A 23872-nucleotide genomic window follows, 5' to 3' on the forward strand; every position below is an offset into this window, starting at 1 on the left:
GAGTATGTCCTACTGGGAAGACAGGCGTCAAAATAACCCCATTGCATTGCCCTGCATAAGCAACACACAAATGTTCTTAGAGCAATCACTGTTTTGTTATTCTATATACACATACACATAAGTGAGTATTGTTTTACCAAATGAGTTACAAATTCCCTGCTTGCATTCACATGATTTGTAATTACTACATCAGCAAATGTTAAATTAGACCAGAAAGAGGAAGACAAAGCAACATCTGTACAAGGTCTATAATTAGATACAAGTGGTACTTCTATACATTATATTGCCAAAAGTTTTGGGACACATGCATTTACACGCACATGAACTTTAATGGCTTCCGAGTCTTAGCCCGTAGGTTCAATATTGAGTTGGCCCACCCTTTTGTAGCTATAACCACTTCACCTCTTCTGGGAAGGCTGTCCACAAGGTTTAGGAGTGTGCCTGGGAATGTTTGACCATTCTTCCAGAAGTGCATTTGTGAGGTCAGGCATTGATGTCGGTCAAGAAGGCCTGTCTCGCAGTCTCTGCTCTAATTCATCCCAAAGGTGTTCTATTGGGGTGCATGCCAGTCAATTTTCTCCACCCCAAACTTGCCCATCCATGTCTTTATGGACCTTGCTTTGTGCACTGGTACGCAGCCATGTTGGAACAGGAAGGGGACATTCCCAAACTGTACCCACAAAGTTGGGAGAATGAAATCGTCCAAAATGTCTTGGTATGCTGATGCCTTAAGCGTTCCTTTCACTGGAACTAACGAGACAAGCTCAACTCTTGAAAAACAATCCCACACCATAATCCCCCTCCACCAAACTTTTTACACTTGGCATAATGCAGTCAGGCAAGTACCATTCTCCTGGAAACCGACAAACCCAGATGTGTCCATTGGATTGCCAGACAGAAGTGTGATTCGTTACTCCAGAGAACACATCTTTACTGCTCTAGAGTCCAGTGGCGGCGTGATTTACACCACTGCATTTGCCGCTTTGCTTTGCACTTGGTGATGTAAGGCGTGGATGCAGCTGCTTGGCCATGGAAACCCATTCCATAAACCTCTCTATGCACTGTTGTGCTAATCTGAAGGCCACACACAGTTTGTAGATCTTTTTTTGAAAAATTATTTGTATTGAAAAGTTTAACATAATATATAGAGATGAGCGAATCGAAGTATCCGAAGTGGAATTCGAGTCGAATATCGGAAAAATTTCGATTCGTGCCGAATCCGAAAAATAGCCTAATTCGGACGCGCGAATCGAAATTTTTCAGAAAATGGCGGCTGACATGTGCGGCGACGGAGCGGGGATGTCTGGGAAGGCGCGCAGACAAGGCGCGCTGACCCATAATGCATTCCTCAACTACATGTGATCGCATCAGCCTATCAGCAGCCAGCCAGCCAGCACTGTGTAATGGTCGAGCTATAAATAGCGGCCATTTTGGAATTCTTCATTTGCCTGCAGTTATTGAACAGAGGCAGACCGCTCTGTACTAGGGACAGGGACAGAGTTAGGGCCACAGAAACGATAATTGGGGACAGAGAAAAGTTACTTAGGGACAGAGAACCATTACTCAGGGACACAGACTTGTTAATGAGGGCCACAGAATCGTTATTTAGGGAAAAAGAAACGCTAGTTAGGGCCACAGAATTCATAATCAGGGACAGACAGAATTGTTACTCAGTGCCAGAGAATTGTTACTTAGGGCCACAGAAACGTTATTAGGGCCACAGAATTGTTACTCAGGGACAGACAGAATTGTTACTGAGTGCCAGAGAATTGTTACTCAGGGACAGACAGAATTGTTACTGAGTGCCAGAGAATTGTTACTTAGGGCCACAGAAACTTTAATTAGGGCCACAGAATTTTTACTCAGGGACAGACAGAATTGTTACTCAGTGCCAGAGAATTGTTACTCAGGGACAGACAGAATTGTTACTGAGTGCCAGAGAATTGTTACTTAGGGCCACAGAAACTTTACTTGGGGCCACAGAATTGTTACTCGCACAGACACAGAATTGTTACTCGCACAGACACAGAATTGTTACTGAAGGCCACAGAACTGTTACTTAGGGCCACAGAATTGTTACTCGCACAGACACAGAATTGTTACTCGCACAGACAGAACTGTTACTGAGGGCCACAGAACTGTTACTTAGGGCCACAGAATTGTTACTCGCACAGACACAGAATTGTTACTCAGGGCCACAGAACTGTTACTTAGGGACAAAGAAACGCTAGTTAGGGCCACAGAATTCATACTCAGGGACAGACAGAATTGTTACGGAGTGCCAGAGAATTGTTACTCTGGGCCACAGAAACTTTACTTAGGGCCACAGAATTTTTACTCAGGGACAGACAGAATTGTTACTGAGTGCCAGAGAATTGTTACTCAGGGACAGACAGAATTGTTACTGAGTGCCAGAGAATTGTTACTCAGGGACAGACAGAATTGTTACGGAGTGCCAGAGAATTGTTACTCAGGGCCACAGAAACTTTACTTAGGGCCACAGAATTTTTACTCGCACAGACACAGAATTGTTACTCGCACAGACACAGAACTGTTACTGAGGGCCACAGAAACTTTACTTAGGGACAAAGAAACGCTAGTTAGGGCCACGGAATTCATACTCAGGGACAGACAGAATTGTTACTGAGTGCCAGAGAATTGTTACTCAGGGACAGACAGAATTGTTACTGAGTGCCAGAGAATTGTTACTCAGGGACAGACAGAATTGTTACTGAGTGCCAGAGAATTGTTACTCAGGGACAGACAGAATTGTTACTGAGTGCCAGAGAATTGTTACTTAGGGCCACAGAAACTTTACTTAGGGCCACAGAATTGTTACTCGCACAGACACAGAATTGTTACTCGCACAGACACAGAATTGTTACTGAAGGCCACAGAACTGTTACTTAGGGCCACAGAATTGTTACTCGCACAGACACAGAATTGTTACTCGCACAGACACAGAACTGTTACTGAGGGCCACAGAACTGTTACTTAGGGCCACAGAATTGTTACTCGCACAGACACAGAATTGTTACTCAGGGCCACAGAACTGTTACTTAGGGACAAAGAAACGCTAGTTAGGGCCACAGAATTCATACTCAGGGACAGACAGAATTGTTACGGAGTGCCAGAGAATTGTTACTCTGGGCCACAGAAACTTTACTTAGGGCCACAGAATTTTTACTCAGGGACAGACAGAATTGTTACTGAGTGCCAGAGAATTGTTACTCAGGGACAGACAGAATTGTTACGGAGTGCCAGAGAATTGTTACTCAGGGACAGACAGAATTGTTACGGAGTGCCAGAGAATTGTTACTTAGGGCCACAGAAACTTTACTTAGGGCCACAGAATTTTTACTCAGGGACAGACAGAATTGTTACTGAGTGCCAGAGAATTGTTACTCAGGGACAGACAGAATTGTTACGGAGTGCCAGAGAATTGTTACTTAGGGCCACAGAAACTTTACTTAGGGCCACAGAATTGTTACTCGCACAGACACAGAATTGTTACTCGCACAGACACAGAACTGTTACTGAGGGCCACAGAAACTTTACTTAGGGACAAAGAAACGCTAGTTAGGGCCACGGAATTCATACTCAGGGACAGACAGAATTGTTACGGAGTGCCAGAGAATTGTTACTCAGGGCCACAGAAACTTTACTTAGGGCCACAGAATTTTTACTCAGGGATAGACAGAATTGTTACTGAGTGCCAGAGAATTGTTACTCAGGGACAGACAGAATTGTTACGGAGTGCCAGAGAATTGTTACTCGGGGACAGACAGAATTGTTACTGAGTGCCAGAGAATTGTTACTTAGGGCCACAGAAACTTTACTTAGGGCCACAGAATTTTTACTCAGGGACAGACAGAATTGTTACTGAGTGCCAGAGAATTGTTACTCAGGGACAGACAGAATTGTTACGGAGTGCCAGAGAATTGTTACTTAGGGCCACAGAAACTTTACTTAGGGCCACAGAATTGTTACTCGCACAGACACAGAATTGTTACTCGCACAGACACAGAACTGTTACTGAGGGCCACAGAAACTTTACTTAGGGACAAAGAAACGCTAGTTAGGGCCACGGAATTCATACTCAGGGACAGACAGAATTGTTACGGAGTGCCAGAGAATTGTTACTCAGGGCCACAGAAACTTTACTTAGGGCCACAGAATTTTTACTCAGGGACAGACAGAATTGTTACTGAGTGCCAGAGAATTGTTACTCAGGGACAGACAGAATTGTTACGGAGTGCCAGAGAATTGTTACTCAGGGACAGACAGAATTGTTACTGAGTGCCAGAGAATTGTTACTTAGGGCCACAGAAACTTTAATTAGGGCCACAGAATTTTTACTCAGGGACAGACAGAATTGTTACTGAGTGCCAGAGAATTGTTACTCAGGGACAGACAGAATTGTTACTGAGTGCCAGAGAATTGTTACTTAGGGCCACAGAAACTTTACTTAGGGCCACAGAATTGTTACTCGCACAGACACAGAATTGTTACTCGCACAGACACAGAATTGTTACTGAGGGCCACAGAACTGTTACTTGGGGCCACAGAAACGTTAATCAGGGACACAGAATTGTTACTGAGGGCCACAGAACTGTTACTTAGGGCCACAGAATTGTTACTCGCACAGACACAGAATTGTTACTCAGGGACACAGAATTGTTACTCAGGGACACATAATCGTTTAATTAAAGAGTATGTCAGACAACATGCAGAGGAGTGGCAGAGGAGGCAATGTTTTAGGAGCGAGCAGACGTGGCAGCAGAGGAAGGGGTCGAGGCAGCACTATTCGCAGCCAGAGGCCAGTGCTCCCGGTGTCATCCAGCGGTCGTGTCTCCACCGACAACCCTGCCGTCGTCGATTGGTTGGCTCGGTCGTCTTCCTCTTCCCAGGTCACCTCTGACACCTACAGCCAACGGTCGGTGGGTACGTCAGACACAACCGTTAGTTGGCATGGCCCGGGACCAAGCCCACTGAAATCACGTGTCCTCTACCTGCCCCTGTCCTTTGGTGTTCCCTCACCAAGCGAAGTATCGCATGCTGTGGGCTCAGCCCCACTGTACAGTGAGGAAGAGCTAACAGAGGGCGGTCAGGAACGGGGGGAGACATCCGCCTTTTCAGCAGCCAGGCGAAGAAGTAGTGGCGAGGAGAGTGGCTCGGTAGCCGGTCTAGAGACAGGTCTGTCTCCTGACCCAGACGCAGCCGAGGGGGCTAGTAGTGAGGCGGAGACCCTACTTGATGATGAGGAGGTTGATCGCACTTGGCAGCCTCGTCGTCATCAGGCAATTTCTTCCGCATCATCAGGAGAAGAGGGTGGCAGCTTGGCAGCGAGCAAAACAGTCGGTGGGTTGCCCAGGAGACAGCAGCAGGGTCGCAGCAGTGTCAGTGGAAGCAGTGTCAGTGGAGCCAAACGGCCACGGAGTAGAGCACCAGCTCCACTGCAGCCTACCACCACGGCCAGTAGTGGTGCCGGTGTGCACGGAGGAAGCAGCAGTCAGCCAGTGAGGAGTATCGGGGGCAAAGTTTCCTACTCGGCGGTGTGGCAATTTTTCGTCAAGCCGTCTGAGGAAGTAAACGTAGCCGTATGTCGACTATGTGGCCAGAAAGTCAAGCGTGGCCAGGGGGCCCATGTTGGGACTATTTGGGCCATGTTGGGACAATGGGAGACCTCCCATTGCTGCTGTCTCCATCGCCACACTCTGCCATGTGCCACTTTCAGGTCTCACACACTGCTGGTGTGTAGAATTTTTTGACATAGGGTGCTGGCAGATTACGGGCCTCCCATTGCTGCTGCCAGGCCCCTAATCTGCCATGGGCCCCTATATACCGCCTCCTCATGCTGCTGCCAGGTCCACAGTGTCTCATGCCATGTGCCACTTTCAGGTCTCACACACTGCTGGTGTGTAGAATTTTTTGACATAGGGTGCTGGCAGATTACGGGCCTCCCATAGCTGCTGCCAGGCCCCTAATCTGCCATAGGCCCCTATATACCGCTTCCTCATGCTGCTGCCAGGTCCAGAGTCTCTCATGGGTCCCTGTACGGCCTCCCATTGCTGCTGTCTCCATCGCCACACTCTGCCATGTGCCACTTTCAGGTCTCCTCACACACTGCTGGTGTGTAGAATTTTTTGACATAGGGTGCTGGCAGATTATGGGCCTCCTATAGCTGCTGCCAGGCCCCTAATCTGCCATAGGCCCCTATATACCGCTTCCTCATGCTGCTGCCAGGTCCAGAGTCTCTCATGGGTCCCTGTACGGCCTCCCATTGCTGCTGTCTCCATCGCCACACTCTGCCATGTGCCACTTTCAGGTCTCCTCACACACTGCTGGTGTGTAGAATTTTTTGACATAGGGTGCTGGCAGATTACGGGCCTCCCATAGCTGCTGCCAGGCCCCTAATCTGCCATAGGCCCCTATATACCGCCTCCTCATGCTGCTGCCAGGTCCAGAGTCTGTCATGGGTCCCTGTACGGCCTCCCATTGCTGCTGTCTCCATCGCCACACTCTGCCATGTGCCACTTTCAGGTCTCCTCACACACTGCTGGTGTGTAGAATTTTTTGACATAGGGTGCTGGCAGATTATGGGCCTCCCATAGCTGCTGCCAGGCCCCTAATCTGCCATGGGCCCCTATATACCGCCTCCTCATGCTGCTGCCAGGTCCACAGTGTCTCATGCCATGTGCCACTTTCAGGTCTCCTCACACTGCTGGTGTGTTGAATTTTTTGACATAGGGTGCTGGCAGATTATGGGCCTCCTATAGCTGCTACCAGGCCCCTAATCTGCCATAGGCCCCTATATACCGCTTCCTCATGCTGCTGCCAGGTCCAGAGTCTGTCATGGGTCCCTGTACGGCCTCCCATTGCTGCTGTCTCCATCGCCACACTCTGCCATGTGCCACTTTCAGGTCTCACACACTGCTGGTGTGTAGAATTTTTTGACATAGGGTGCTGGCAGATTACGGGCCTCCCATAGCTGCTGCCAGGCCCCTAATCTGCCATAGGCCCCTATATACCGCTTCCTCATGCTGCTGCCAGGTCCAGAGTCTGTCATGGGTCCCTGTACGGCCTCCCATTGCTGCTGTCTCCATCGCCACACTCTGCCATGTGCCACTTTCAGGTCTCCTCACACACTGCTGGTGTGTAGAATTTTTTGACATAGGGTGCTGGCAGATTATGGGCCTCCTATAGCTGCTGCCAGGCCCCTAATCTGCCATAGGCCCCTATATACCGCTTCCTCATGCTGCTGCCAGGTCCAGAGTCTGTCATGGGTCCCTGTACGGCCTCCCATTGCTGCTGTCTCCATCGCCACACTCTGCCATGTGCCACTTTCAGGTCTCCTCACACACTGCTGGTGTGTTGAATTTTTTGACATAGGGTGCTGGCAGATTACGGGCCTCCCATAGCTGCTGCCAGGCCCCTAATCTGCCATGGGCCCCTATATACCGCCTCCTCATGCTGCTGCCAGGTCCACAGTGTCTCATGCCATGTGCCACTTTCAGGTCTCCTCACACTGCTGGTGTGTTGAATTTTTTGACATAGGGTGCTGGCAGATTATGGGCCTCCTATAGCTGCTGCCAGGCCCCTAATCTGCCATAGGCCCCTATATACCGCTTCCTCATGCTGCTGCCAGGTCCAGAGTCTCTCATGGGTCCCTGTACGGCCTCCCATTGCTGCTGTCTCCATCGCCACACTCTGCCATGTGCCACTTTCAGGTCTCCTCACACACTGCTGGTGTGTAGAATTTTTTGACATAGGGTGCTGGCAGATTACGGGCCTCCCATAGCTGCTGCCAGGCCCCTAATCTGCCATGGGCCCCTATATACCGCCTCCTCATGCTGCTGCCAGGTCCACAGTGTCTCATGCCATGTGCCACTTTCAGGTCTCCTCACACTGCTGGTGTGTTGAATTTTTTGACATAGGGTGCTGGCAGATTATGGGCCTCCTATAGCTGCTGCCAGGCCCCTAATCTGCCATAGGCCCCTATATACCGCTTCCTCATGCTGCTGCCAGGTCCAGAGTCTGTCATGGGTCCCTGTACGGCCTCCCATTGCTGCTGTCTCCATCGCCACACTCTGCCATGTGCCACTTTCAGGTCTCCTCACACACTGCTGGTGTGTAGAATTTTTTGACATAGGGTGCTGGCAGATTATGGGCCTCCTATAGCTGCTGCCAGGCCCCTAATCTGCCATAGGCCCCTATATACCGCTTCCTCATGCTGCTGCCAGGTCCAGAGTCTGTCATGGGTCCCTGTACGGCCTCCCATTGCTGCTGTCTCCATCGCCACACTCTGCCATGTGCCACTTTCAGGTCTCCTCACACACTGCTGGTGTGTAGAATTTTTTGACATAGGGTGCTGGCAGATTATGGGCCTCCTATAGCTGCTGCCAGGCCCCTAATCTGCCATAGGCCCCTATATACCGCTTCCTCATGCTGCTGCCAGGTCCAGAGTCTGTCATGGGTCCCTGTACGGCCTCCCATTGCTGCTGTCTCCATCGCCACACTCTGCCATGTGCCACTTTCAGGTCTCCTCACACACTGCTGGTGTGTAGAATTTTTTGACATAGGGTGCTGGCAGATTACGGGCCTCCCATAGCTGCTGCCAGGCCCCTAATCTGCCATGGGCCCCTATATACCGCCTCCTCATGCTGCTGCCAGGTCCAGAGTCTGTCATGGGTCCCTGTACGGCCTCCCATTGCTGCTGTCTCCATCGCCACACTCTGCCATGTGCCACTTTCAGGTCTCCTCACACACTGCTGGTGTGTAGAATTTTTTGACATAGGGTGCTGGCAGATTATGGGCCTCCCATAGCTGCTGCCAGGCCCCTAATCTGCCATGGGCCCCTATATACAGCCTCCTCATGCTGCTGCCAGGTCCACAGTGTCTCATGCCATGTGCCACTTTCAGGTCTCCTCACACACTGCTGGTGTGTAGAATTTTTTGACATAGGGTGCTGGCAGATTACGGGCCTCCCATTGCTGCTGCCAGGCCCCTAATCTGCCATGGGCCCCTATATACCGCCTCCTCATGCTGCTGCCAGGTCCAGAGTCTGTCATGGGTCCCTGTACGGCCTCCCATTGCTGCTGTCTCCATCGCCACACTCTGCCATGTGCCACTTTCAGGTCTCCTCACACACTGCTGGTGTGTTGAATTTTTTGACATAGGGTGCTGGCAGATTACGGGCCTCCCATAGCTGCTGCCAGGCCCCTAATCTGCCATGGGCCCCTATATACCGCCTCCTCATGCTGCTGCCAGGTCCACAGTGTCTCATGCCATGTGCCACTTTCAGGTCTCCTCACACTGCTGGTGTGTTGAATTTTTTGACATAGGGTGCTGGCAGATTATGGGCCTCCTATAGCTGCTGCCAGGCCCCTAATCTGCCATAGGCCCCTATATACCGCTTCCTCATGCTGCTGCCAGGTCCAGAGTCTGTCATGGGTCCCTGTACGGCCTCCCATTGCTGCTGTCTCCATCGCCACACTCTGCCATGTGCCACTTTCAGGTCTCCTCACACACTGCTGGTGTGTAGAATTTTTTGACATAGGGTGCTGGCAGATTATGGGCCTCCTATAGCTGCTGCCAGGCCCCTAATCTGCCATAGGCCCCTATATACCGCTTCCTCATGCTGCTGCCAGGTCCAGAGTCTGTCATGGGTCCCTGTACGGCCTCCCATTGCTGCTGTCTCCATCGCCACACTCTGCCATGTGCCACTTTCAGGTCTCCTCACACACTGCTGGTGTGTAGAATTTTTTGACATAGGGTGCTGGCAGATTATGGGCCTCCTATAGCTGCTGCCAGGCCCCTAATCTGCCATAGGCCCCTATATACCGCTTCCTCATGCTGCTGCCAGGTCCAGAGTCTCTCATGGGTCCCTGTACGGCCTCCCATTGCTGCTGTCTCCATCGCCACACTCTGCCATGTGCCACTTTCAGGTCTCCTCACACACTGCTGGTGTGTAGAATTTTTTGACATAGGGTGCTGGCAGATTACGGGCCTCCCATAGCTGCTGCCAGGCCCCTAATCTGCCATAGGCCCCTATATACCGCCTCCTCATGCTGCTGCCAGGTCCAGAGTCTGTCATGGGTCCCTGTACGGCCTCCCATTGCTGCTGTCTCCATCGCCACACTCTGCCATGTGCCACTTTCAGGTCTCCTCACACACTGCTGGTGTGTTGAATTTTTTGACATAGGGTGCTGGCAGATTACGGGCCTCCCATAGCTGCTGCCAGGCCCCTAATCTGCCATGGGCCCCTATATACCGCCTCCTCATGCTGCTGCCAGGTCCACAGTGTCTCATGCCATGTGCCACTTTCAGGTCTCCTCACACTGCTGGTGTGTTGAATTTTTTGACATAGGGTGCTGGCAGATTATGGGCCTCCTATAGCTGCTGCCAGGCCCCTAATCTGCCATAGGCCCCTATATACCTCTTCCTCATGCTGCTGCCAGGTCCAGAGTCTCTCATGGGTCCCTGTACGGCCTCCCATTGCTGCTGTCTCCATCGCCACACTCTGCCATGTGCCACTTTCAGGTCTCCTCACACACTGCTGGTGTGTAGAATTTTTTGACATAGGGTGCTGGCAGATTACGGGCCTCCCATAGCTGCTGCCAGGCCCCTAATCTGCCATGGGCCCCTATATACCGCCTCCTCATGCTGCTGCCAGGTCCACAGTGTCTCATGCCATGTGCCACTTTCAGGTCTCCTCACACTGCTGGTGTGTTGAATTTTTTGACATAGGGTGCTGGCAGATTATGGGCCTCCTATAGCTGCTGCCAGGCCCCTAATCTGCCATAGGCCCCTATATACCGCTTCCTCATGCTGCTGCCAGGTCCAGAGTCTCTCATGGGTCCCTGTACGGCCTCCCATTGCTGCTGTCTCCATCGCCACACTCTGCCATGTGCCACTTTCAGGTCTCCTCACACACTGCTGGTGTGTAGAATTTTTTGACATAGGGTGCTGGCAGATTACGGGCCTCCCATAGCTGCTGCCAGGCCCCTAATCTGCCATAGGCCCCTATATACCGCCTCCTCATGCTGCTGCCAGGTCCAGAGTCTCTCATGGGTCCCTGTACGGCCTCCCATTGCTGCTGTCTCCATCACCACACTCTGCCATGTGCCACTTTCAGGTCTCCTCACACACTGCTGGTGTGTAGAATTTTTTGACATAGGGTGCTGGCAGATTACGGGCCTCCCATAGCTGCTGCCAGGCCCCTAATCTGCCATAGGCCCCTATATACCGCCTCCTCATGCTGCTGCCAGGTCCAGAGTCTGTCATGGGTCCCTGTACGGCCTCCCATTGCTGCTGTCTCCATCGCCACACTCTGCCATGTGCCACTTTCAGGTCTCCTCACACTGCTGGTGTGTTGAATTTTTTGACATAGGGTGCTGGCAGATTACGGGCCTCCCATTGCTGCTGCCAGGCACGTAATCTGCCATGGGCCCCCGTACCGACTCCTCATGCTGTGACGTTGCAACAAGGTGGAATTCAACCCTACATATGTTAGACCGCCTTTACGAACAGCGAAAGGCCATCACCGATTTCCTGATGTTAAAAGCGGATAAAGGTACTCCCTGTGTAACTTAGATGTCAGCCATTGGCAGCTCATGCGTGACACCTGCGCTTGCTCAGGCCCTTTGAGGAGGCCACGCTATTCGTGAGTCGGCAGGACTATGGGATGAACGACGTCATTCCTCTGTTGCACGTCCTGGAACAAATGCTGTTAACAATGGCTGGTCAGGGTGCGGTAGACGTGGCGCACAGATCTCAACGCCACATGACCCCTGTGGGGGCAGGACAGGAAGAAGAGGAGGAGGTAGAGGAGGACATTGGTGCTCAGGAATTATTGAGTGAAATGGGTGGTTTTTCCACTCAGCGGACAGGAGTGGAGGAGCAGGAGCATCTGGTAGAGGAGGAGGAGGAGACAGAGGACCCAGACGCACCGTGGCAGTATGCTGTGGAGATGGAGGCAGGGAGTCCCTCGCATTCCTTGGCACAAATGGCCCATAGCATGCTCGCTTGCTTGCATAGCGACAGCCGAATAATAACCATCAGACAGAGGGATGACTTTTGGCTGTCCACCTTGTTGGACCCTCGCTACCGTTCAAAAATGGTGGCCTTTTTCACACCTGCTGAGAGGGAGGCCAAAATAACGTACTATAAAAACCACCTATGTAGTCAGCTGGTCTCTGCCTGTCTGCGCCAACGTCCATCCTCAGACACTGTGGGCCCTGTGCGCTCGCGTTCCGCTGCCATGGCAGCAGGGGAGGGGTGGGGTGGTAGGAGCAGTGGCAGCTCCACCAGCAGCGGCTGCCTCAGTCTGCAGTCGATGATGAGTAGCTTTCTTCACCAGCGCAGTGAGGAAACTACTAACCAGCCGCAGCAGCAGCAGCAGCAGCAGCAGCAGCATCAGGTGGACCTGGAGCAGGACCTCAAACAACAGGCTTAGGCCTACTTGGACAGCACCCTGCCAACCGAGGTAGACAATCCCCTTGACTACTGGGCAACGAAACTTGACCTTTGGCCCCAACTAGCTGAATTTGCCCTTGAAAGGCTGTCATGCCCGGCCAGTAGCGTGGCATCGGAGCGCGTGTTTAGTGCGGCAGGAGGTATTGCAACTCCGCGGAGGACACGACTGTCCACCCAAAGTGTGGAGAGACTGACGTTTGTGAAAATGAATCAGGCGTGGATTAGTCTGGATTTCAAACCACCAGTTCCTGACACAACTGACTAAATCCGCCATGAATCATGCCCCAAACATGTGCCACTTTCAGGTCTCCTCACACTGCTGGTGTGTTCCATTTTTTGTCATAGGGTGCTGGCAGATTACGGGCCTCCCATAGCTGCTGCCAGGCCCCTAATCTGCCATGGGCCCCTATACCGCCTCCTCATGCTGCTGCCAAGTCCAGAGTCTCTCATGGGTCCCTGTACGGCCTCCCATTGCTGCTGTCTCCATCGCCACACTCTGCTATGTGCCACTTTCAGGTCTCACACACTGCTGGTGTGTAGAATTTTTTGACATAGGGTGCTGGCAGATTACGGGCCTCCCATAGCTGCTGCCAGGCCCCTAATCTGCCATAGGCCCCTATATACCGCCTCCTCATGCTGCTGCCAGGTCCAGAGTGTGTCATGGGTCCCTGTACGGCCTCCCATTGCTGCTGTCTCCATCGCCACACTCTGCCATGTGCCACTTTCAGGTCTCCTCACACTGCTGGTGGGTTCCATTTTTTGTCATAGGGTGCTGGCAGATTACGGGCCTCCCATAGCTGCTGCCAGGCCCCTAATCTGCCATGGGCCCCTGTTGTCGCTTGTTGGCATATTCCGCTCGTTCAGATGCTCCTTCTCCTGCTACTCCTCTTCACGGATTCCGTCAGCAGTCTTTCTTGGAATACGTTTCCAAGAGACAACAGTTTGCGAGCACGCACCAGACGGTGCAGAAACTGAACGTCCTCCTGTCCAAGTTGCTGCTGCCAGGCTCGTAATCTGTCATGCGCCCCTGTACCGCCTCCTCATGCTGCTGCCAGGTCCAGAGTGTGTCATGGGCCCCCGTACCGACTCCAAATGCTGCTGCCAGGCCCGTAATCTGTCATGGGCCCCTGTACCGCCTCCCCATGCTGCTGCCAGGTCCAGATTGTGTCATGGGTCCCTGTACGGCCTCCCATTGCTGCTGCCAGGCCTGTAATCTGCCATGGGCCCCCGTACCGACTCCTCATGCTGCTGCCAGGCCCGTAATCTGCCATGGGCCCCTGTACCGCCTCCTCATGCTGCTGCCAGGTCCAGAGTGTGTCATGGGTCCCTGTACGGCCTCCCATTGCTGCTGTCTCTATCGCCACACTCTGCCATGTGCCACTTTCAGGTCTCCTCACACTGCTGGTGGTTTCCATTTTTGTCATAGGGTGCTGTATGGCCTCCCATTGCTGCTGCCTCCACCGCCACACTGTGGCTCCACACTCTGGTTTTGGCCCCGTGACTGCCCAAATGAGTGAAGTGTGCGGTGATTCTAAGATCGACGGCACTCATCTGCATGTCATACTGCCTGACAGTATTATTTCTCTTCCCCAGCAGACTCCAAGGGCATTTAAATTAAAGGTACAGTGTTCAGCACTAATATTAAGTCTCTCTGAAGCCTAGAAACACCCTTTTTTAAGTTAAATTCACAGCGAATATATTCGACTCGAATCGAAATTTTTCTACGAATTCGCCGAATCAGTCGAATCGAATTTTTGAATACTTCGCTCATCTCTAATAATATACATCATTCAAAACGGTGAGCTAAAGCTGTTTGATCACCAACAGTGGGTAGCAATATAAACATACAAGGGAAAACATAGGACAAAATTCCCAATTGACAACAGCAAAACAATAACCATGCCTGCAGATGTCCAAGAGGTACCTGTAGTAGGATGGGTAAACACATCACAATGTAAAAGCACCACACCATGTTCCACCCCACAGAGTTACATCAAGAGAGCCATTTTCACTCAAATACAAAACAGGTAAGCTTTAGACTAGTAATATAACATCCAAGTCGAATTCTCAACAAATACGATTTTACCAAGACCCTAGCAGGAGAAAATCGTAGTGGAATATTCACTCACTCAGAGATCATACCTTGTCAAACTTAAGGAGAGCTCCCCTTTTAAGATAAATTGCCTTGTAAAAGGGAAATGTCTTCATAATCTGGGACTTCCAAGCCCCCATGGTAGGAGCGTGTGTTCTTTTCCATGAGAGAACAACTAGTTTCCTAGCATGGAAAAAGAGCAGGGTGAGTAGTGTGCGTATAGCTGTAGTAGGGGCCAAATTATCCACCAGACCAAGAAGGCAATGTATCACTGACTGGTGAAGCGGTATAGTGGTAACGTCTTGACTCCACCGTATGACTTACCACCAGAACCCCTGTATAGCTGGATAATCCCAAAATATGTGAATGAAATCAGCCCTGTCCGCCAGACAACGCCAACAGGACTCTGTTTTGTCATTTTAAGAGTTGCTGTTGTTCCCAGTTGCTTCCTCTTTGTTATAATAACACTAACTGTTGACTGTGGAATATTTATCCCAGTACCACACTTGAATTCACTGAGCTCCTGAGAGCGACTCATTCTTTCACAAATGTTTCTAAAAGCAGTCTTCATGCCTAGGTGCTTGATTTTATACATATGTGGCCATTGAGGTGATTAGAACACCAGAATACAATGATTTAGAGGGGTGTCCCAATACTTTTTTGTTTTGTTAATATAAGCGTTAATGTTTTGTACTAAGCAAAATTGGTGGACATTGAGGAAAAGCCTGAACAGTGTTTGGATTGTAATTATGGAGCTATTTTCCTGCATATTGTTTTTAGTATTGCTTTTTATTACCACATTGTATAAGAGAGCAGTAATATCCTAAGATGTCTATTGGCTGAGCTTGATTTTTGAATCAAGCACTGAATTTGACAGCTATGCTGTTTATAAGCTGTATGTGTACATACACTGGGCTTGCTGATCAGAACTATGTAATCATAGGGTGTGTTAACATTATAAAAACCTTCTTTTTTTTCTTTGCTCATTCTATTCACATACTCTGCTTCCTGCTTTTTGGTACCACTTACACTGTGAGGCTGTCAATAGATTGTGTAATTTTCTTCAACCTTCAACCATGGGTCAAAAGAAAATCGCTTGATTTTTTTCCCCATCAACACAGTCAGTGTTGACGGAAGAATTCCTCCCTATGCACTATTGTATTCTGACAGCAGATTTCCCCACCGGCAGAATACAATGATTACTGCTGGCGGCTATAGTCGCTGGCAGCAATTGTACACAAAAAAACCCCCAACAGGCTGGTTGTACGATCAGCTTAAATACAACCAGCCTGCCCATAAATGGATCGAAATTTGGCCTGATCCTGGCGAACTGGCTGAATTTTCATCCGTCTGTGACCGGCTTGTCTGCACCTTAGGTGCAGGTACACATGCTTGGCAGCCCCCCGCTCCCTCCAATATTAGGTATCTTATCTCAAGAGTTGTTAAAGCTGAACTCTGGGAATGTGATTAAAAACAACCCCTGCAGTGGGGTCCCCTCACATTGCACGGGATACATTTTTGTAAAAGAGGAGCTCCAGACAGTTTTCTGAAAATAAGTCCGCAACTACAAAAACTGTAGCTGCTGACTTTTAACAAACCTACACCTACTTGTATCAGGATCCAGTCCTCTGTGACATGTCCCAGAAGATTGTGGGGAGTGAAGGGGGGGGGGGAGGAGAACTTCCACTCAGATCACCTAGGCGATCTGAGCAGAAGTGGGACCAGGTAACTGTCAACCCCCCCCCCCCCCAAACTACAGAATGTCAGAGGAGCTGGGAGGAGACATTAAAACATAACTTCCCCTTTTGGGTGGAGTTCTGCTTTAATTCAAGGGTGCACAGATGAGGAGAAATACTTGCCTTACACCTGGCTCCAGTAGGCTCCTTCCATCCATGCAACAGGTCCCCCCCCAGTAGTATAGTTGTTCCATGTGACCATTGCCTCACAGCAGTGCAGCTGCTATGAATGAAGAAGGGGGTGAGGTGGAAAGGATGGGCATAGTCGGGCACTCTTGATGAGTGCCTATCACAGCTCCCCCTAATTCTATTAACTCCCATCACACTGGAAGATTACAGCAGTGGGGATGGGGGGTTGGTGGAGGAAGATTTTGAAGAAACTGGGAGCCAGCAGCACAAGGGGCACATCTGATGGGACAGAGCAGTTGCAACCTGAATGGCTGTGGTTAATCTGCAAATCTGAAAATGTAGTTCCATGACAAAAATATGGAAGTGCAAGAATTTTACAAATGTGAAAGTTATATTTGAAAATAGGCACATATTGCAATAGGTAATTTAAAATATATACTGAAACATACTATTTAAGTAGGATTTACCTTTCTTTGTTTTTTAACATGTTATTTTTACCTCCAGTGGGTTTACTGAAAAAGAACAAACAATACCTGATTTTATTGAACATTCAAACAGGTTCTTGAATGAGATTTGAGATTGCACTCTTGGGTGGTCATAAAAAAAAAACGAAAAAATAACCAAAATTTCTAAATTGCGTAGAGAGCAATCACAAGTACCCTGATGGTTAAGGGACAATTGTTACCACAAACTGACATTCTACTAAGTTGTAACCATTACGCCTTAATGATATGCTTGCTATTTGGTTGCCCCAGTGGTGATGGTGCAAGCACATTATAACTCATCAGTCTAATTTTTGTTTTCTCTCTTTCCAGTTTGAAGACATCGGGAGTTTTGAGACTGTATGGCAAGTAAAGTTCTACAACTACCATAAAAGAGATCATTGCCAGTGGGGCAACAGCTTCAGCAGCATTGAATATGAGTGCAAACCCAACGAGACCCGAAGCCTGATGTGGATCAATAAAGAAATGTTCCATTGAAGCCAACTAAGCTGGACATTTTTTTAATGAGCTAATCAACCTGACCAGCACAATGAGCCTATTAAAGCCACATAATAGTGTATATAACATATCAGGAGCTAAGAGGAATCTTAATGGCTTAGTGTTTACTAAAAGTGGAATCTCCTGCACAGAGTGGAGACCGTTATGATGCTGGGAGATGATAGTGATAACAGCTCAGTTTATCAACCCAACAGTGACATCACTGGAAGGTTGGGGTTTCCTACAGTGTTTCAGCATTAGTTCCTTGTGAATTCAAAATGGCCAACTCCACTCTGTATTGGTGATCTGTACTCTTTAAATGACTGAATATTCTTTATGAAAATATGTTTAAATCATATGTTTGTTTACAGCTGTGTAGTAGAATATGTATTATTTTTTTAAATATTGTGTCTTTATTGTAATTGCTGCTTAGATTTAGAACAATCAAGGGTTATTTGTTAATGGGCTGCCAAATTAGTGGACTTTGGGATCTTTCAGATGGCTGGTGAACCATATCAGAAAAGTGAAGTTGACTGATTAGCATTTTCATTTGTAATAATCCATGTTTGACTGGCTATGATCACCTTCAACATGAACAAAGTTGTCACTGAAGGACACTCAAATGGGCATCACTATTTACTGGGAGGCATCCATGTGTATGTGCTATTTCCTCATCAGTCTGAACAAGCCCTTAAATACTAATCCGGTTGAGGAGAATATCTAATTTTTCCCTTAGAACCTGATTGTGTGTTTAAAGTGAATACAAGATAACTGACTGGTAGCCTTTAGTAAAACACACTTTTAGTATTATATCTATATTAATTTTAGGTATCAGACAGAGGGCCTCAGACAAATGACGCCGTCTAAAAGAAGAACTGCTTGACCAACCGCTTCTTCCATTCATTTGCTAACATGTCCTAGGTTCCAGGGATGTATTTGGGGATCATTCTTCTCAACTGAGGGCTAGATATTCCAATATAGCCCTGGCTTAAGAAGCAGACGGGGCATCTTTCTCAGGACACCCTGTACCACGTTGCCATGTGTGTACCTGCTTCTTTAAAAACTGACTGTGACAAGTTAGCAAATTACCAAACAGTTATTTGCTACTATTCCCAATCTGAGCAGGTCCAGTTCTATGTGCCCCATTTAATTTATGGGGCAGGGCAATATTGATGTTTGAACATTCTTGTTGCTGGACCAACTCTGTGTCTTGTGGGCATTCATGGTGCAACATTGTTATTTGTGTCATAGTAACATTCATGGTACAGGCCCAGTTCCATGTGTCTTTGGGGCATTCTAAGATATGGAACTGGTTTTGCACCATGAATGACCACAAGAAACATGGATCTGGCCCTGCATCATGAATGTCCACATGAGAGACATTGAACGGCTTTGCACCAGTATGTCATATGGGTATTTACGCTGCAGGACCAGTATGCTGTGTCTCATGGGCATTTATGCTGTATGACCAGTTCTGTGTGACTTGTGTGGACATAAATAGAACAGTTTTATGTCAATGAGTTAAAATAGACAACACCAAGAATATGCAGTCATAGAAATTCTGTCTTAGACTGAAACATGAGTGCTGTAAAATTATGTAGTTGTATGGGCTACACAGTTCTTCTTTCAGATAATTTCATTCATGAGGCTGACTATCAGAAATGTTTGAGAGTAACAGTGACACCTTTTTAAATGATTTGCCTTTATTTAGCATATCTTCAAGAGGAAACTATGATTAATATGTTTTACTTTGTGCCTTTACAATTTATTGTAGTGTTTTGAAACCTATGTATGATTGTCTACAAAAAATCTTTCTATACGTACTGTGTTGTCTCTGATGAGAAATAGGAAGGCATTTGTTTTCTGCAGGGGCTCCAACATGACCTTTTAATACAATATACTCTGCTCCTCAACTGCATTCTACTTTCTTATTTAATCTATAGAAACCTGTGAGGATAGAAGTATGCATTGCTGATTTGGTGTTAAAGGTATAGGTCTGGTGCTGTCATTCTGATTGTGGCCTCACAACCTAGTGAATCATTGAGCCATTCAGTCTGGAAGAAGTCCTGGGGAAGATGGAAGTGCCAGTGATGGAGGGGAGTGCTGACATTGTAGCACTGGAGGGGATCACTTGCAAGGCAAATATGCCATAATGAATTTATATGCTGTGCAAACTAGCTCATTAAGGCAAGCAGCTCTTAGTAACCCCAATTTTTTTTTACTGTATTTTTGAAGTTTTACAGCTGTTCTTAGCCAAAGAATTCTAAACACAATATGGGCCATTCAAAGAGAGAGCACCACAGAAGCTGCCTGGCTCCAGGCTTGCTCTGTTTGATTGAAACCTCAGACAAAGCTGTATGGAAGAGTAGGAATATTGTATAAATATTAGCATTAACTATTGAGCTCTGTGAACATCAGGCCTTTTTCAATGGGGGGGGGGGGGGTGAGTCACTGACATTTAACATACAGCTCACAACATCTACCTTTTACTGGCTGCATGTTCTTGGTCAGTAACTCCCTACATCATAGCAAAAATGGAGACGTTTAAAGTGTTACTAAACCCACAACAGTAAAATCAGTCTTAATATGCACTAAAACATGTTTGATCCTGACTTCTCTGATCCTCCCCTTCTTCTAGTCTCCTCCTCTTATCTCCTGATAAGACATATCTTGTGGAGACACTCTGCACATGCTCACTTTGGTGTGTATTGCTAGAGAGGTTTTTGTTTTCTTGGGAGAGTGCATGTGATCAGCACAGGGCCAATCAACACTGTCTAGACCAGCAATGGGCAAACTACGGCCCGCCGGACCTTTTAATCCGGCCCGCGGAGCTAGGCTCCTCTCACAGTCCGCCCTGAAGACCGGTGTAGCATGAACATCTGTCTCCTATGAGGATCTCTCCCCCTCGACGTATCTGCGCATGTGCCGGAGATCGCCGATCGGCTGCTAATGCCTGAAACTGGCACATGCGCAGATACGTCGAGGGGGGACAGATTTTCATGCTACACCGGAACGGCGCGGGACACGGCGAGAGGAAAGGTAAGTGAATTGATACGGGGGGGACTTGGGGACTTAATATGGGGAATGAATTACTATAGGGGGGATGAATTACTATATGGGGGATGAATTACTATGGGGGATTAATTACTATATGGGGAATGAATTACTATATGGGGAATGAATTACTATATGGGGGATGAATTACTATATGGGGGATGAATTACTACAGGGGGGATGAATTACTATGGGGGATGAATTACTATATGGGGGATGAATTACTATATGGGGGATGAATTACTATAGGGGGGATGAATTACTATATGGGGGATTAATTACTATGCTTACTATGGGGGAATATTACTATACTTACTATGGATGACACATACACATCATTCATCTACTCTTGGTCCGGCCCCCGGTTCCAATATATGAACCCATTGCGGCCCTCAAGTCAAAAAGTTTGCCCACCCCTTGTCTAGACAGAAGTCAGGGGTTCTGCATCCTCCTAGAGCAGAAAGAAAACTCCTCCTACAAGCTTTAACCAGAGCTCTGCTGAACACTGATAGAAGTCACAAGACTGCTCTAACTGTTGATGAGAAAAGGTATTTAGCAGTTTTTATTTACTAAAATAATTGCATTTCTATGTTCCGTGTTTTTTAAGAGATCAGATATAGTGAATGCTGGATTTACTAACACTTTGACAGCCAAGTATTTGTATCTTATAGTTTGGGTTACATTGGCAGTTCTGCTTTAAAGATCAAGGATAACATGGGTGCTGATTTAAAAAATATAGAGAAAATCATATTGGGGTTCTTTTACAAAGACATTATAACTTTGACTTACTCAATAATGGTATACAGTTGCCTACAGCAAGATTTCAGTTAAAGTCCCATTTACACTACATATAGGGAATGGATGTTTCCGCTTGTAATTTTCAAAGTGCGATTCTGTGTGTTACACATAGGGCAGCTCATTCAGGTTTTGTTGCCCAAAAGAAGCTCTTGGTGCTTTTTGGGCAACAAGCTTATGTGATTTTTAAAGGCACGTTTTGCTGGGATTACCGTGCGACAATCACTGCAAAATTGCACCACATTTGGGTGCCATTCATTCCAAATTGCACCCCAAACACTTGTAGTGTGTTTTGCAGCTATTGTCTCACGATTTGGAAATCTGGGGAAAACCTGAGCGATTCTGCCTGCATTTCCAAATTGAGCAGTGTGAATGAGGACTTTACTGAAGTTATACTATTGCAAACAAACAAACAATCTCTTAATTAATAACTGTTTTTTTTATTCCATCATTGCTCTTTTCATTGCTTTATGGAATAAGCCTGGTAATACTAGAATATAAAATGCAGACTAAAGCTGACTTAACATGCACGTTTAAGAAATCGACTTCAGTCTGAGTAAAAGCTGAATTTTGGTGTGCATTTGCTGTCCAATTCATGTGTTATGGGAATGTCATCTGTAAAATCCTGCTCCTTTTTCCGTGCGATGTAATGTGATGGTAAGACCCGTTACACTAAAGTGTATGTGTCCATTCAAAGCGTATAGTCCATAGCGTGCTCCTACTCGAACCAGACCTCTGTAGTCACTGGGGGGGGGGGGGTGCCAGAATGGATGTCAAGGCTAGGGAAGCCAAACAGACACTGAGGAAGCTCTTCATTGAGTTGGAAGCAAAGCTCTAGGGCAAAAAGACATGGAGTGAAGGTGCCTCTAAGTGTAGTATTGGCAGTTTATTAACATACAAAGATAAAACTCCACTTACAGGAAGTCAAAACATGACAGGCTCATCGTAGTAAATTCAACCGATGTTCCTGGTGGTATGGGTTAAGGACAGTCTGGCTGTCCAGCGGTAGCGTGACCTGTGGAACTTAGGGATCTCGGAACTAACATGGCGGTAGAACCTCGGGAGGAGTCGTTGAACGCATATGTTGTAAGGTGGGAGTAGTAATGCGTTTTAGAGCATGCGTAAAGGGCTCCTTCATCAGACCTAAGCCCCAAAGACCTCTTTGCTGATATAAAACTGCCAGTGAGTCTTCAGGTCTTGGGTCTGGTGAAAGAGCCCTTTGCACATACTCCAAAATGTGTTACTGCCCTCATCTTACATCGCTTCCAACATATGCATTCCACGACTCCTCCCAAGATATTATAGCCATCTTAGTTTCGACATTCCTGCATTCCACTGGTCATGCTGCCACTGGATAGCGAGATGACCCTTAACCCATGCCACCAGGAACATTGGTTGAATTTACTATGATGAGCATGTCATGTTTTGTCTTCCTGTAAGTGGAATTTTATCTTTTGTATGTAAATAAACTGCCAATATTACACTTAGAGAGGATTTCTTTCCAGGTCTATGTGTCCATTCAAAGCCAATAGACTAGCTGGGTCCAATGCTGGTGTTACTAGAGAGGTCACAAAAAAAAATAAAATAAAAAAAATAAAGGGTTATTGGCATAATTATGTAACGTCGTGAAAAGGAGCTAGAGCATTGTGGTATACAGTAAGTGTATTGCATGTTTAATTTGACTGTTCAGACCGAGGTTAATTTGCTGCTTTGAGTAGGTGATATGTCTGCTATAATTATGCAGATTATAATATTGTAAGCAGTATTTGAAGGTAACTTAATATAAAACTGTTAATCATTGGTTTCCTTTAAATATGTGAAATTGTTTTGCTAATGTAACAATGACATGTTTTTCAAAATGTGTGGGTGTTATTCTTGTTCTGATAAGGAAATGAAAAAAAGAAAAAAAAATAAGAGTAAAGTGAAACAGGATAATGGTTAAACCTCTTTAAATGTCCAGCTCAACATGTTTAGTTGAAGTTGAAACAAATGTTTAAGGAAAACGATTGCATATTTTTAGTGAAATAAACATTTTAAGTTATTGCTTTTAACAATAACCTGAAAGTTACTCTTGTGTGACAGAGGTATTGGTCTGAACGTGTATCTGCAGACAGACCGTATACCTCTGTCTCTTTCTTGTTCTGTGCAGACCTTCTCAGTCCAGCCCTTGTTTTGCAATGGCCTCTCTGTTCAGGGTCCATAATTTTGCATATAACAGCATGGTACAAACACATAGAAGTTAGTTTACTAAAGGAAAATACATACTCTTCACTTTGTAAGGGAAGTTAAACTTTGCAAGAGAATTTTCCCTAGAGCGAAGTAAATGAGTTGAAGCTTTGCTGACTTTTTTTGGTAATTTGGTAATCTTTGCAAAGTGAATTTCACCTCATTCAGTATAACTTACCTTGCAAAATGAACAACCTTTTTTGGCTTTATTAAATGAACCTGACAATGTTCAGGGCTATTATCCAGCTTGCTTATAATGGTGTGGTTTGAAAACATATACAGTTGTGTTCAAAATAATAGCAATGTGTTGAAAAACGTGAAAGCTCAAAATCCTTCTAATAGCGTTTATTTCCATATACACAAATGCATTGGGAACACTACAC

General features: G+C 47.2%; 1 protein-coding gene across 1 annotated transcript in view; it reads left to right on the plus strand.

Annotated features, from left to right (window-relative positions):
- Positions 1–23122, plus strand: part of CNRIP1 (cannabinoid receptor interacting protein 1) — a 52943-nt gene extending 29821 nt beyond the window's left edge. Inside the window, exon 3 of the mRNA XM_089684308.1 lies at positions 17250–23122. Within this exon, the coding sequence (XP_089540434.1) occupies positions 17250–17414 (165 nt within the window). The 3' untranslated portion in view covers positions 17415–23122. The remainder of the gene's footprint in view (positions 1–17249) is intronic.
- Positions 23123–23872: the final 750 nt, after the last annotated feature.

The sequence above is a fragment of the Staurois parvus genome, unplaced genomic scaffold, assembly GCF_062004578.1.
Source record: "Staurois parvus isolate SC_StPar_1 unplaced genomic scaffold, SC_StPar_1.0 ptg000001l, whole genome shotgun sequence".
Classification (NCBI taxonomy): Eukaryota; Metazoa; Chordata; class Amphibia; order Anura; family Ranidae; genus Staurois; species Staurois parvus.